At 48.7% G+C, this 15,837-nt stretch overlaps 1 protein-coding gene across 1 annotated transcript in view; it reads left to right on the top strand.

Annotated features, from left to right (window-relative positions):
• Positions 1–603: 603 nt before the first annotated feature.
• RHPN2 (rhophilin Rho GTPase binding protein 2) overlaps positions 604–15,837 on the top strand; it is a 67,988-nt gene continuing 52,754 nt past the window's right edge. The window contains exons 1-2 of the mRNA XM_061138952.1: positions 604–734; positions 15,168–15,283. Of these exons, the coding sequence (XP_060994935.1) occupies positions 666–734; positions 15,168–15,283 (185 nt within the window). The 5' untranslated portion in view covers positions 604–665. The remainder of the gene's footprint in view (positions 735–15,167; positions 15,284–15,837) is intronic.

Here is a 15,837-nt window from a genome sequence, read left to right as displayed (position 1 = left end):
TTCTCCTTGGGTGGACCTCTCTCTTCCCGCCATCCGCGACCCCCAAGCGGATCTGCCTAGTTTCTGCAACGCGGGTTGGGGGACTGGGGATTGATCACCGAGCCAATCGGTTTGAGTTACCCGCCAAGGCTCTTGGTGGCGCAGCCAACTCCCCAGCATCCCGGATTGGGCCCTGGGGGATCCCGCGCTCCCCCCGCGCCCTCGAAAAGTGGCGTCGGGTCTGGTCACTATCCCCGCAGCGTGCTCTCAGGAGCCTTAGTTACACCCACGCGCTGCATTTACGCCCACGGTTCTAGACAAGAGGCTGAATCCCCCAACCTGGGCCTCGCTGCGAGACTCCCCTGCGCCCTTGGGCTGAGGCTGCAACCGCGCCCAGATTAAGCCCCTGAGGCTGGGAGGGGGACCAGTGAAGAGCCCAGGGGCTTGTGCTCGCAGCTCCGCCGGCTTCGCCAAGGGCTAGTGCTGCGCGCTGCCAGTCCGGATCGGGGCGGGGCCGGGGGCGTGGTCTCTGCGGGCCGCGCCAGGTCTGCAGGGCTCCAGGCCAGGCCTCAGGCGGGGCTGGAGGTGGGGGCGGCCGCGGAGGCGGGGCGGGGGCGGGGCCGGGCGCCCTCTGGGACCAGCGCGCTGCTGAGCTTCAGTCAGTTCTGCGCGCCTGTGCCGCCAGCATGACTGACGCGCTGCTGCCCGCAGCCCCCCAGCCGCTGGAGAAAGAGGGCAACTGCTACTTTCGGAAGGTGGGCGGCTATGGGCGGGCGGGGAGTCCGCGAGCTCCAGACCTCTTTCCTTCCAGGCTGTGGAAGGGGCTGCAGAGCGCGAGGCCGGGGTGGGTCAGCCCGGGAGGGGGAGGGGGCGCACGGGCCTGGGGCGCGCTCGGAGGAGGCTCGCGGTGAGGGGTGCGGCGGAGGTGCACCCGGCGGCCGAGAGCAGGTGACTTCCGGGGCTGGGGGTGGGGGGACGTCCGGGCCGCCCCGCGCAGTTGCCGGCGGAGGACTGGGCCAGGAGCGGCCCTCGGAGTCGCCCCCGCCGGCCGTCCCGCGCGCTTGGGGAAGGGACGGTTCCTCGAGCGCTGGCGTCGCGGCGCGTGGCGACGCGAGCCCAGCTTCCACCCGAGCGCTTGGCCGTGGCGCGTGGAAGTGGAGCCGCTCAGGAGGGTTGATGTCCCCTCTTTGCCTCCAGAATGCTTCCAGTGTACGCCTCTTGGACTTTTTAGTGGGCGGGAGGGGACTTCGGGCTTCGTCTCCTCTGTGCGCGGCAGACCTGAGGGCGGCGATCTCGCCCCCTCTCCATTTTACTCTAAAGCGGATTTACCCGATTGCTGTGGAGACCTGTGGCGAGTGCGGCTTCGCGGGAGCTTGGTGCATATGGTGGCCTGTCTCCCTGAAGTTAACAGTTCGTAGCTCAGCCCCTCAAAAGAGGCCCAACCCATCGAGTGGGGTCGCTGGGATGCCGGCAGGTGGCACGGCCTGGGCTACAAAGATGCTTTTGAACCTGAAGTCACGGGGACACCTTCCATCCTTCCTTGTCTGTCCCAGCGAGTCTAAAAATAGCCTTTGGGGCTTGGCCAGGCTGGACTGGGTGGGTTGAGAAGTTGTGTGTGTGTGTTGTTTTTTAATAACTTCTATGACCCAAGGCAAAGGGCGTAATTATAAACAGGGGAGTGAAACTGTTTCCCACAGAACAATCAATTCTTAATTGTTCCAAGCCTAATGATTGAGCCAGTGAAAACGCTCTGGGCGGCTTCCTCCTCCTCCCTTGACTCTGCCTTGGGGCGTTTGCTCTCTGGTGAGCAGCCGTGTCCCTCTGGGATGGGCAGGAGAAGATTCTGGGGACCGGTGAGGACAGAGTTGGCAAATTTCTTTTTGGTTAAATTGCTTTTAGCATTAAAAAAAAAAAAAGAAAGTAATTTTAAGGTGTATTTAAGTTAAAGATGTCATCACGGAATTACAGGATTAAAACTTCTAATTATGTGAGGCATTTGGGACAGGATCCACAGGCAGTGGAGTTACAGAAGGAGGCCAGGCCAGGGAATCCTGAAATCTTAGCCCTAGGGCCTCAGACCCTGACTGCCAACCCCCTACCCCCCACCCCCAGAACTGCAGTGTAGCCTCCAGCCAGTGGCTGCCCCTTTCTGAGATTTCATTTCCTCCCCAAATTAATTGTCTTCTGAACAGGTGGATGTCTGGACCATCTGGGGGAAATGACAGAGGGAGGGGCAGAAGAGATGGTGAACACCTGCCAGGGTTATGTTCCCTGGTCTTCCAGAACAGGTTTTCCTGGGGAGGATATGCATAGGACAGGGTGGAAGGCCAGGGAGCTGTGAACGGATGCAAAGCTTGAGTGTTTTTCAGGTGCAGTTTCCCCAGTGGTTGATAAGAGGATCATGGGTGCGAAATACGATGAATCACTGGTTTGCAATTAGAAACATCTCTTCTGAAAATGAGACCTTGTAATGATCATTGTGTTACATCATACTAGTCCAAAGAATGTTCTTAGTACAAGGTTAATAAAAGGCATTGATTGGGAACCTTCCCTGAACCTTCCCTGAACAAATGCTCCTTGAACAACAGGTAGACATTATTACAGGTGAAGAAGGGGAGGAAGAGCATTTCAGATAGAGGGAACAGGATTGTGAACACTTGTGAGTGAACCCTCAGAGGTGTGGAGTGTAACAGGGAACCAGGCCTTTTGGGGGTCACACATCCTAGATGCAGGGAAAGGGAACTTGGGGACCTATCAAAGTGCTTCATTCAGGAGCAGACTGTGAGATCTGTGTCACAGAAAGACCACTTTGAAAGCTGAGAGATCAGTAGGTGAGGGGTGGGGGTGGGGCCAGGGTGGAGCCAGGCAGGGAATGTGGAGGGTTAATCCTCATTGTCTCTGTCTTACTCTGATAGGGACTACTGATGACTTTTCAGTAACTTAAATAAAGTACTAGGTAAACACATCCTCACCACCTATCCTTTCCACCAGCTTGCACCCCTAAGTCAAACCTGGCATCCAGACTGGAAGCAGGGATCCCAGTGGGGTCTGTGAAATGAAGAGGGCTTGAGCAAAGGCAGTCAGCAGGGATGGACCAAAATGGACCAAATATGGTGGGAAAGGTGCTGCTCAGCGGACTCCAGAATGTCTGCCTTAAGTGTCTGGGGGGATGGTCAGGGTCCTTCCTGAGCTGGGATAACCAGCAAGCTGAAGTAGGGGCAGTGGACTTGAGGCCCCCAAGAGTTATCCGAGTAGTGGTCCTTGTGGGGAGTCCACTCAATGGACCCAGCAGCCACGAGAGTATCCAGGCTGGAGATGCAGCTTTGAGGTGCCCCAACGTGGAATGCGGTGGGATATTGTGAAAAAGCACCCAATACAGAAGAGAAGAATGCCTTCACTTAAGGGACAGGCAGAGAGATGGTAAACAAGCCCGGAGGGTTGTTTTACTGTCAAGGCAGCTGAGAGAAGAGATCTTTCTAGTAGAGAGATGAAGTTGGCAAGTCAGAAGAGCCCTGGAAAATACTGGATGTAGTTCTTTAGGGGAGTGGCCACAAACTGTTTTGGCACCAGGGACTGGTTTCGTGGAAGATAATTTTTCCACGGACTGGTCCAGGGCGGGTGGGGTGGGGGTGGGGGGCCGGTGGCAGGGCATAGGGATGGTTTGGGGATGATTTAAGCACATTGCATTTATTGTGCTCTTTATTTCTGTTATTATTATATCAGCTTCACCTCAGATCATCAGGCATTAGATCTCAGAGGTTGGGGTTGTTGGTAAATGAGGTGGAGAACTGGGGACAAAAGTCAGTGTGGGGGAGAACAGGGGGAAGAGGGCAGAGAAAATACTTGCCGGAGGGGTATGGGAGAGAGAAGAAGGCAGGTTTGTTTTGAATGAGGGGGGAGGTCTAGAGACTTTTGAAAGCTGAGAGTGAAGATGTTGGGATGGGGTGATGTGTGAAGATCCAAGGGAGAGAGACAATAGCTGTGGGAGGTCCCAGCAGGCGAGGACTGGAAACAGCTGGGGCACATACTGAGTGCATGAGCCAATGGGGGGCAGGGAGTGAGGACCCTGAGACTGGGATGTTCAGGGCAGGCCCCCCCTGTCCTGTCTTTGGGGATTTTATGCACACTTACCAGGTCAAATTAGTTTCCAGTCAAGTCAAACTTCTTCATTCTTAGTCTCTTTATCTTATTCTCTTTATCATTCTTATTTCTCTTATCCTCTTTGTCTCTTTATTCTTATATCTCTTTATCTTATTCTCTTTATCTCTCTTTCCTCCTTTCTTTAAAAAAAAAAGAAAATTATTTATGGAACTCCCCTGCTGGTCCAGTAGTTAAGACTCTGCGCTTCTAACACAGGGAGTATGAGTTCGATCCCTGGTTAGGGAACAAAGATCCCACATGCCATGTGGCACAGCCAAAATTTAAAAAAAAAAAAAAATCATTTATTTATTTGGCTGCGCCGTGTCTTAGTTGTGGTATATGGAACCTAGTTCCCTGACCAGGGATTGAACCTGGACCCCCTGCACTGGGGGCCCAGGGTCTTAGCCACAGGACCACCAGGGAAGTCCCTGAACCTTTCTTGAACGTGCCATTCTATTCTGTTCATTCAAAAAGCACTTATGGTGTGGCAGCGAGCTGTGAGCCTGATGGCTCTCAGGTTTTGGGGTACACTTGACCCTGACTCATTGTGGCTCCTGTGGCAGTTCATGAGTGAGTGAAAGTTGCTCAGTCGTGTCTGACTTTTTGTGATGCCATGGACTATGCAGTCCTTGAAATTCTCCAGGCCAGAATACTGGAGTGGGTAGCCTTTCCCTTTGGGGGCCTCATTTCCTGGGACAGCTCAGGCCATGCCTGACTAGACAATTAGCCTCTTTTGCTGTAGTTCAGAGAGCAAGGGGGGGTGGGGGGTGGGAGTACATGGTCCATATTCAGAGCTGAATTGTGTATCTTGTACACAAAATGAAGATTAATTGCCCGAAAGTCCTCTCTGCCTGCTGGTCCTAGACCCTGAATGTATGAGACAATCCTTGCAGAGATGGAGGCCCTCTGGCAAGTCAAGGTCTTCTTGGGGTCGTGCGGGGTGTGGCTATACAAAGCTGAGGACAAGGATTCAGTTTGGCCCCAGATCAGACATGGACACCCCCAACAGAGACCCTGGCCTCCTGGGTGAGCAGCCTGGGTGTCTGGGTGGCTGGGTGGGAGTGTCTCTGAATTAAGAACATAAAGTACCAAATACTTTCTGGTCTGTCACATGTCACAGTATGTTTCTCTCTTCTCTGGTTTCTCATCGTTTTTTCTTTCTTTTTTTAAACTAATATGTTTAAATAGAGGTACGGTTCTATACAAATAATTAATAAATTACTTTCTTAAAAGAAGGACCCGTAGAAATGGAGTTTCTTTTTCCCAGACAGATTTCTATGCTCAGCCTAATGTGTCTTGGAAGAATGTGTGTTCTGGCCTGGAGTTAAAGCAGAGTAATACACGTTACCAAGACACTGCGTCCTGAGAGCTGGCCCTGTCTCTGGGGCTCTCCAAGGCCTGTAATCCTAAAACTCACAGGAGGATCTGTTCTTGGCCAAGAGAAAACCAGCTGGAGAAAAATCAGACAAAGATGTTTCCCAAGGCCGTTGAAAAGATCTAAATGAAAGGGCGTAGCAGTATATGGAAGAAGAGAGTTGGTACAAAGTACAGCATTGTGAGACCTTATCTGTGCCTCTCCGTCCTCTGGGAACACTAATGGCCTGAAATGAATTTAGCTCCATTGTTTTTACCCAAGAGCTGGAGGAGAAGTTGTTTCTGAAGCCTTCATTCTGAACAGGGCTCCAGGGTTCACTGTGCCCTGGTTTATGGGCCCTGTTTACTCTGGATTTCCTCAAGGATCCAGCTGAGAAGGAAGGAGAAATTTTATTTTATTTTATTTTTTTTGGATCCAGTGGCTCCTCTTCGGTCCTCCTCTGCACCATTCATCTTAGTGAAGTATACTTTCCTGTTAGACACATGTATGCTTTATCTATCCGCATCTCCGTAGGGAAACGTGCTGAGGAGCCCAGGCTGGGTCATGGGGGTTCATCCACACCACCTTTACTGAGGGGTGATGATGTCTCTCCAGGTGTTTGAACCCACCCTTGGAGCTTTTAATCCTTCCCCCAGTGGGGGTGGGGGAAGGAGGAGGTGTAAAGATTTGTGGTGCTATCTGCTCCCCACCCTCCACCCACCACCCCACCATGGTCTGAGCCAGATCCTAGAGGCCAGGCTGGATCCAGGCTGATCATGGCCTTAGTGAGGGTCTGACCAGCTTCACTGGTGCACACCAGCAGCCCAGGGGGAGTGGTTGTCAACATCGCCTCCCCTTTCATTATGGCCAGGAGGGGGTCCCCTGGCAGACGCAGGATTTTAGGTGACTCAGAGGAGAGTCAGCCCCATGAGCTGTAACACTGTAAATGTCTCTTGCTTCCTGGGGCTATTTGGACAGATTCCAAGCCTCCACCTGATGATTCGGAGCATTGGCTTTAGCCTGATCACCACTTCCTCCTTTGGCTCAGACACTGGAGTCTCATGACGCAAAGGCTACCTTGGAGGTGGCCATAGAGAACAGCAGAACCACAGGTGCAGGGCAGCTTAACCAGACTGCGCATCAGACTGAGTGTCTGCGGAGCAGGCAGCAAGGGTTGCCAGCTTGGGGCGAGCTCTCCTGCCTGCAGCACCAGGAACAGGGAGAGATGCAGGTCCCCCTGGCCTTTCTAGTCAGACCCACAGAGTTCGCTAGGGCCATATGCCTTAGAAAATTCTGTTTCTGTTGGATTCTAAGAAGAGAAAAGGACAGGGGATCAAAAACTGCCACTTCAGAAGTAGTTTCTTTTTCTCCAATGTTATTGTATTAGAAAAGTAACAGGAATTCCCTGGTGATCCCATGATTAGGACTCTTTGCTTTCACTACTGAAAGGAGCCAGGTTAGATCCCTGGTCTTTGAACTAAGATCCTGTATGGCAATGGCCAAAAACAAGCAACGAAAAAAGTAACAAATTGTTGTGAAAAAAGGTAATTATAGAAGTGTACAAAATTACACACATACCAGCCCCGGTCTAGATAAGAACTGTAAACTAATAATGAGTATATCCTGTGTATATATTAGTTGCTCAGTCATGTCTGACCTCATGGACTGTAGCCCGCCAGGTTCTTTGGTCCATGCAATTCTCCAGGCAAGAATACTGAAGTGGGTACCATTCCCTTCTCCAGGCGATCTTCCCGACCCAGAAATTGAACCCAGGTCTCCTGCATTGCAGGTAGATTCTTTACCATCTAAGCCATCAGGGAATACATCCTACCAGTTGAAATAAATGGGTCATTAGTTGGGTCTGAAAATACATTTGACTCACAGAAATGTTGTGATCACGAATCTTTGTAGAGTGGCACACACTTTGTACCCACACAGTAGGTGTCTGTGGGTTTGTAGAAGTGACTGAATACTCTCGTTCAGGATTATAGCTACATTTTGGTTCATACTGTGGCCCCTAACCCTGTGTGGATGGATGAGGACACTGGAGGGAGGCGCCCGGCAGAGATCATGGAAGGTCAGGAGGCCTCTTTACAAGTGCCAAGTTCATGTTTTAATTTTTATGGATGTGGAAGAGGTAGATTCTGTTCATCCAAACTGCCATGAATCTCCAGTGTGGTGAAAAGTTAAATTAGATGTATTTTTGTGTATTGCAGGGTATCGCATGCTATTTCTGTGCTTGCTGGTTGTCAGTTTCTGGCTAACTTATAAACAAACAATTGTGCTTTCCAGAGCTTGGTGGTTGAGTGAGGGATTGCATAATCCTAGGAAGGAGTGCGAAAGGCAGAGAAAATAACTTTGCGCACTAGAGAGGCAGCCAAAAGCACCCCCTCTTCCATGCCCTGTGTGAGGGTCTCTAATCAGGAGACCCTGTGTGGTCACCCTTCACTCAGTCTCACTCCTGACCTAGAGACCCCAAGTTCACACTGTGCCCTCAATTTGCTGGAAACATATCTACATGTGTGAGTTTTATCTTTGGCTATGTGGAAGAAGGGCCTCACTGGTTCTCTGGGGCGTGGGGGGAGCCAGGTGCCAGGCACTGCCTAGAGCAAGTCCCCCACCCTCCCTCCACACCCCCCTCTTTTGGGAGGAAAGATTCCTCCAATGCCTCTGTGTCTGCCTTCCCAGTGACCTGGCCTGTCTGCCTTTTCATTGTCAGTCTCTGCGTGTGTGGTTGAATAGCCTTTCCTTTCTTCCAAATCCACTGCCTCTGGTGTTTGCCTAGGTCCTGCTCTTTTTGTGTGTGTGTCTGTTTTCACTTTTTACTTTTTTCTGGGAGGGGGCACGCCACACAGTGTGCAGGATGTTAGTTCCCTGGCCAGGAATCAAACCTATGTCCCCTGCAGTGGAAGTACAGGGTCCTAACCACTGGACTGCAGGGAAGTCCCTAGATCCCGCTCTTCTGTTTGTTTGTTTTTGGTTATGCTGGGTCTTCTTTGCTGTGCGCAGGTTTTCACTAGCTGCAGAGAATGGGGGCTACTCTTTCTTGCGGTGCAGGGGCTTCTCATTGCAGTAGCTTCTCTTGTTGCTGAGCATGGGCTCTAGAAGCACGGGTTTCAGTAATTGTGATCCATGGGCTTTAGTTGCCCGAGGCATGTGGAATCTTCCTGGACGGGGATTGAATGGGTGTCCCCTGCATTGCTAGGCAGTTTCCTTGCCCCTGTACCACCAGGGAAGTCCCCTAGATCCTGCACTTAAATACTTATTTCCCAGCCAAACAACTTGCTTGTTCACAAAGGACATGTGCATGTATATTAACAAAGAGAGTTTTTACTCTGGATGAACTTACTCTGGTTAGGACTTTTTCTTAGCTGCAGTTACCAGGAAATCTATTCCCAAATGATTTAGGCAAATAAGCACACTATGTATGGTTGTCGTTCAGTCGCTCAGTTGTGTCCAACTCTTTGCAACCCTGTGGACTGCAGCACACCAGGCTTCCATGTCCTTCACCGTCTCTTGGAGTTTGCTCAGACTCATGTTCAGTGAGTCAGTGATGCCATCCAACCATCTCATCCTCTGTTGTCCCCTTCTCCTGCCTTTAATCTTTCCCAGCATCAGGGTCTTTTCCAGTGAGTTGGCTCTTAGCATCAGGTGGCCAGAGTGTTGGAACTTCAGCTTTAGCATCTGTCCTTCAGTGAATGTTCAGGGTTAATTTCCATTAGGATTAATTTCCTTCCCTGCTAGCTCAGCTGGTAAAGAATCTGCCTGCCATGCAGGAGACCCTGATTCGATTCCTGGGTTGGGAAGATCTGGTGGAGAAGAGATAGCCTTCTGACTCCAGGATTCTTGGGCTTCCCTGGTGGCTCAGCTGGTAAAGAATCCACCTGCAATGTGGGAGGCCTGGGTTTGATCCCTGGGCTGGAAAGGGAATGGCTTCCCACTCCGGTATTCTGGCATGGAGAATTCCTTGGACTGTGTAGTCCATGGGGTCGCAAAGAGTCGGACATGACTGAGTGACTTTCACTTTCTCTTTCCTTTAGGACTGACTGGTTTGATCTGGTATGGTACATTCTTACAATGGAATTCCACTCAGTAATTAAAAGGAGCAAACCACTCATAAGTACAACAATATGGATGAATTCCAAAGCAATCTATTGAGCAAAATAAGTCAGACACAAAAGAATACATACCATATAATTCCATTTATACAAAGTTCTAAAACATGCAAAAGTCTAGGATGATAGAAACTAGAGGCTTGGTTGCCTTGGGGGATGACAAGAATTGTCTATATTCTGATTGGAATAATGGTTACACAAGTGTGTATACATATATATGTATGTATATATGTGTGTATGTGTGTGTGTGTGTGTGTGTGTGTGTATTTTTGTCCAAACCCATTGAGCTATGTACTTTAAAATCTGTGTATTTTATTATGTGTAAATTATACCTCAACTTTTATTATTATTATTTTTAATTTTATTTATTTTGGCTGTGCTAGGCTTTTCTCTAATTGGAGTGAGTGGGGGCTACTCTCTAGTTGCAGTATGCAGGCTTCTTATTGTGGTGGCTTGTTTTGTTGGGGAGCACATGCTCTAGAATGCAGGCTTGGTAATTGTGGTACACCAGCTTAGTTGCTCTGTGGCATGTGGAATCTTCCCAGGTCAGGGATCAAACCCATGTCTTCTGCATTGTCAGGTGGCTTCTTTACCACTGAGCCACCAGGAAAGCCCTCAATTTTTAAAAAATGACGTAGGCAAGAAAGGGAATGCATTTGACTCCTGGAGCTAAGAAGTCCTGAGGAATGGCTTCAGGCCTGGCTTGATCTAGGGCTCCAATGCCGCCCAAGACTCAGTTTCTCAGTCTGCTCCCCCGAGGTTAGCTCTGTTTTGGGGAAGACACTCCCCCACCCGGGTAACGTGGCTGCAGCTGCCCAGTCTCACATCTTCCTAGGTTCAGGGCTGATGGGGGGAAATGAAGGCCCCTCCCTGATGGGCTCTGGTTATCCTATGTCAGGTGCTCGCCTTGAATCAGACTCGAGGTGAGTTTGGTTTTCCAGCTGGCCAGGCATGAGTCAGATGTCCTTCCCCTTGGAAAGGAGGTGCGGGAACATGAATTTACCAGCCTGATTGTTACAGGCTACGAGGTGGGAGAGTGGGAATTGGGTCACTGTGGCCAAAGGGTGTGTGTGTGCGTGATGTCAGGCAGCCCTCAGCCATGAGAGGGATGTCTGGGAATTGGTAGGTGAGCTGTCCCCATATCCCCACACATTCCTGCTGCTCAGGCTTAACTTAAGAGTGGCAGAAAGGACGTGGACTTGAAGTCCCTCTCCCACCCTTACTGTGTCCAGCATGTTTGTTTGTTTGTTTGTTTTAATATTTATTTCATGCAAACTCTTGGTTGGGGCAGGTGGGATCTAGTTCCCTGATCAGGGATCAAACCCACGTCCTCTGCATTGGGAGCATGAAGTCTTAACTAACCCCTGGACCACCAGGGAAGTCCTCTGCCTTTACCATCTTGAGTAGCTCACTCACCCTCCACGCTTCAGAATTGTGGGGTCCAAGATGCTGTACCAGAGCCCACATGGGCTGTTCAACATATGGGAGACCCCACTAAGCTAGTGAGAAAGCTGAACTTTCACTTAGTACTTGCTTTTCTCGTGTGTTGGCAGTTGGACCATCCTTCCGTGTATTGAGACGAATGCGCTTGCCCAAGCCTGAGTCTGGTCAGGAAACTGTATAGTGGACAGACTCAGGTTCACTGTAAGACTTATGGACAGTGATCCGAGAGGCCAGGGCAGTTCATTCGCTTCCCCCACCCCGTCCTCAGTTCCCAGGCCAGGCCAGTCTGACGGGTGCTGCCTAGGTCCTGGGCACAAGCCCTCAGTCCAGTTTGGAGCAGTTCTTCCTCCTGTTGGGATCCAATGAAGAACTAAGGTGTGGCTGAGGGCTGTGGGTCCCCACTAGCAGAGAGCCCCTGTGGCAGGGGCCAGTAGACAGCAAGCAGCCTCTGTGATTCCAAGGTGTCTTTCTGACAGTCTCAACCCAGATTCATCTCTCAGGGCTCTGAGTAGTTTTCAAATAGCCCTGTGGGCGTGTCTGGTGTTTCCAGCAGGCCCAGCATTCCTACCTGTCACTAAGAAGTAATGTGATTTGGGGTCCAGTCACTCAATCAGATCTAATCCTAAGCATTCCTACGTCTTATCTGGAAACTTGACCCCACATCTGTGCGCTGGTTAGGGTGCAGCCATTCCAGGCCTGCCAGACGCTGGGTGAGGTTTGGGAGCAGGAAAAAGTTCTTATCCTTGAGCTGGAAAGGTTGCTTATCAGCCCTGGGAATGTCCATAAAGGAATTAGTTATTAAGGCTTCTCGGTAAAATAGAACACAGCTTTGGTGAACCATGTAATTTTAAGTCAGATCAAGCCACCCCTTCATAGTAATTTTAGGAAGTAGAAACGAAAGAGGCCTGCAATTATTTTAGCCCTTTAATATTGTTAGCTTAATATTAAAGGCATTTTAATCTTAGATCTGATTTTCTGATTTTTATTTTCAATCAAGGATCATTTAATGGTGTGAAAGATGTTAATTTTAAGACTATTCCAAGTCAGATTGTGAATATCTGTGTAATTTGGATTTGGGAAGCTGCATGGGGGACAGGTGGGGGTGGCTACCTGCTGCGTTGTTATTGTTTAGTTGTTAAGTTGTGTCCAACTCTTTGCGACCCCATGGACTGTAGCTCACTAGGCTCTTCTGTCAGTGGGATTTCCCAAGCAAGAATACTGAAGTGAGTTGCCATTTCCTTCTCCAGGGGATCTTCCCAACCCAGGAATTGAACCGGCATCTCTTGCATTGGCAGGCAGATTCTTTACCACTGTGCCACCTGCCACGATGGGAGGAAAGAGAAATCTTTGTGGAAGGAGACATGTAACAACTCCTTTCTGATTCAGTAGTCCAAAGGCGGCTAATATGGGAATCCCTGAGAAGCCTGGGGCTGCAGATAACCCATTTCTTCCTCCTTGTGGTCAAGGCCATGGGTGTGGCTTGGGCAGAGGTGTGGGAGGCTAGGTATGTGCAGAGCTGCTATGACAGTGACCCAGGCAGTGACGCAGAGAGAAAGGGCAGTCGCCTCACCAAATACTGCCCACCAGCCACTCCCAGGGTGTGAGTATGAGCCCAGTCAGTGGGCAGAACTCAAAGATATGCTTTAGAAAGGAAGGGAACCTTCAGGTAGATCCCTGGGCTTCTAGTAATACCTGCTGGAGTGGGAAGAACACTATTAGATTAAAAGGAAACTTTTTGAATCACTTTGGTGTACACCTGAAACTAACACTATATAGTAAATCAACTATAATTTACCAAAAAAAGGGGGGAATTCCTTGGCAGTTCAGTGTTTAGGATGGAGCTTCTCACTGTGGTGGCCCAGGTTTGATCCCTGATGGGGAACTATGAGCCTGAAACCTGCTCAGACAAAAAAAAAAAGGAAACTTTTTTTTTCTGATATTAAACTTTTCACAGTGAAACATTGATTATAACCTACGGACTTTCCTGTTGGTCCAAAGGTTCAGACTCTGTGCTCCCAATACAGGGGGCCTGGGTTGGATCCCTGGTCAGGGAACTAAGATCCTGCATGCTACACAGTGAGGCCAAGAAAGAAAGAAAGAGCAACTGGAGGCTGGATTTGGCACATAGATCTTAAAAAAAAGGGGGAAACTTTTTTCCTGATCTTGAACTTTTCGCAGTGAAACATTGATTGTAAACTAAATACCCCAGGAAATAATGGATAGAGAACACAGACAATTCTCAAAAAAAAAAAGAAAAAAATTTAACTGGTCAATAATATAAGAAAAGTCATTGTTTACCTTCACTAATAACAAATGCAAATTGGGAGGGTAGGATACCTATTTTTCACATATCAATTTGGCAAAGATTAAAAATATGTATCAACTCAACAATAAAAGACAACCTGGTTTAAAAATAGGCAAGGAACCTGAATTGATCTTTCTCCAAAGATATACAAATGGCAAGTAAGCACATGAAAAGATGTTCAACATCATTACCCATTAGGGAAGTGCAAAGCAAAACCACAGGGAGATATCACACATCCTAGGTTGGCTATAGTAAAAAAGGCAATAACAAGTATTGAGGAGGATATGGCTAAATTGGAGTCCTCATCTACTGCTGGTGGGAATGTAAGATATTGTAGCCACTTTGGAAAATAGTTTGACCTCAAATGGTTAAATGTAGAATCAACCATATGATGTATGACTATGACATAGGAGAATTAACCATATAACATAAGAGAAGGGAGTGACAGAGGCTGAAATTGTTTCATAGCATCACCGACTCAATGGACATGACTTTGAGCAAACTCTAGGAGATAGTGAAGGGCAGGGAAGCCTGGTGTGCCGCAGTCCGTGGAGTCACAAAGAGTCGGGCATGACTTAGAGACTGAAGGGCAACAACCACCATATGACACAATAGTTCCACTCTTATAGCCAAGAGCAAGGAAGACATTCATTCACAGAGAAACTTACACGGAAGTAAGCAGCCCTATTCAGAGGAGCCAACAGTGAAAAACATCCCCCAATGTTCTTTAACTGATGAATGGATGATGAATGTGCATATCGACTGGAGTGTTAGGGACAAAAAGAAGTGAAGTACTGATACATGCTGCACTGTGGAGAAACCTTAAACTAAGTGGAAAAAGCCCATTCCAACAGACATTCCATTATATGGAATGTCCAGATTAAGCAAGTCTGTACAGATACAAAGTAGGTTCATGGTTGCCTAAGGCTAGTGGGGAACCTTTAGTTGTGGCATGTGACATCTAGTTCCTCAACCAGGGACTGAACCCATGCTCCTTACAGGAGAAGCCTGGAGTCCCAAATGCTGGACTACCAGGGAAGTCCTGAGTCTTAGTTTTCTGATAGACCAAGGGAGGCCATGGCATTGCATACATGCTGTTCCTGGGGAGAGGAGTGTGCTTTGTATGATCCTTCATAGAAGAGAAAACATAAGGAGGCCTGCCCATGGATTCCTTTCAACTCTGTCTCTTTTTCCCAATGATCTGGCTATGTGTCCTTATTGAACCACTATCATAAATGTCAGCGGTGAGTGCAACTGTATGTTGAGTCCTGTGAAATTCCAGTCGTGTGGCTGCTCTGGAGAACTGACACAGCCACTAATGTGGGAAATAACAATATATATATAAAATAGGTGTGCAGGGGCTTTCCTGGTGGTCCAGTGGTTAAGATTCCATGCTCCTCATGCAGGGGGCCAGGGTTTGATCCCTGGTCAGGGAACTTGATCCTGCATGCCGCAACTAAGAGTTCGCATGCTGCAACTAAAGGTCCCACATGGTGCAATGAAGGTCAAAGGTCCTACATGCCACAACTAAGACTTGGTACAGCCAAATAAACAAATAAATATTAGAAAAAAAATCTTAACTTCTTAAAAAAAAATTGAGTAGGAAAGAAACCAATTCACAGTGACTGTTTTGGTGTTATGTTATGGTGAATGACTTTTATTTTCTTTTTTACACTTTTTGGCATTTTCATATATTTTACATGTTAATGTTACTTTTATTTTCAGAGAAGATGAGTATTTAAAAAAGTTGTTTTCTGTTGTGTTAGACATTTGTCATCAGTTTTAGAATGGCTGACCTTTAAAGGGGCTTCTCTTGTTTTCTTTCCCTTAGGGTTGCAATCCCCTTGCGCAGACTGGCCGGAGCAAACTACAGAATCAGAGGGCTGCCTTGAACCAGCAGATCTTGAAAGCCATGCGGATGAGAACGGGAGCTGAGAACCTTCTGAAGTAAGTGTCTGCTGGCTCCACCACCTCAACTGGGAGCCCAGTCTCTCCTAAGGCCTAACCATCTATTTCCTAAACTCCCCGACCTGCCAGATTTCCCCTCAGCTCTTGTTTTAGCTTTGAGCCTCCTCCTTATTTCTGGCACCTGGAACAGGCCCTGTCTCACCTAGAGGTTGGTTGTGTTAAAGACATGTATTTTATGCAGCCTGTTTGTGTGGTGGGGGTGGGAGGATGATGGGGGAGGTCCAGTTATCCTATTCTTGTTTGTTTTCCCCACTTTCTTGGGACCCATCTGTTTTCTTATGCCTGATCTACTATCACTTCTTGCTGAATATTTGTTGAGTGTATAAAGAAAAGGCAGAGAGAAAGGAAGGAATAGGAACCTTTCTGTTGCCAGCATTCATCTCTCTAATGAGAGGGGCCTCCTAGGCCCGGGGCTCTTGGGACACTCATTATTATGCTCTGGTGGTAACATAGTTAACTTCTCAAGCATAGAACTCAGTGAAGCTTTACCTGTAGGCAGCACTATGGCCTCCCCACCTACTTCAATGCAATAC

Source organism: Dama dama, chromosome 4 (genome assembly GCF_033118175.1).
Source record: "Dama dama isolate Ldn47 chromosome 4, ASM3311817v1, whole genome shotgun sequence".
In the NCBI taxonomy this organism is placed as follows: Eukaryota; Metazoa; Chordata; class Mammalia; order Artiodactyla; family Cervidae; genus Dama; species Dama dama.
Note: the sequence above shows the minus strand (reverse complement) of the source record. Positions and strands in the feature narration are given on the sequence as shown.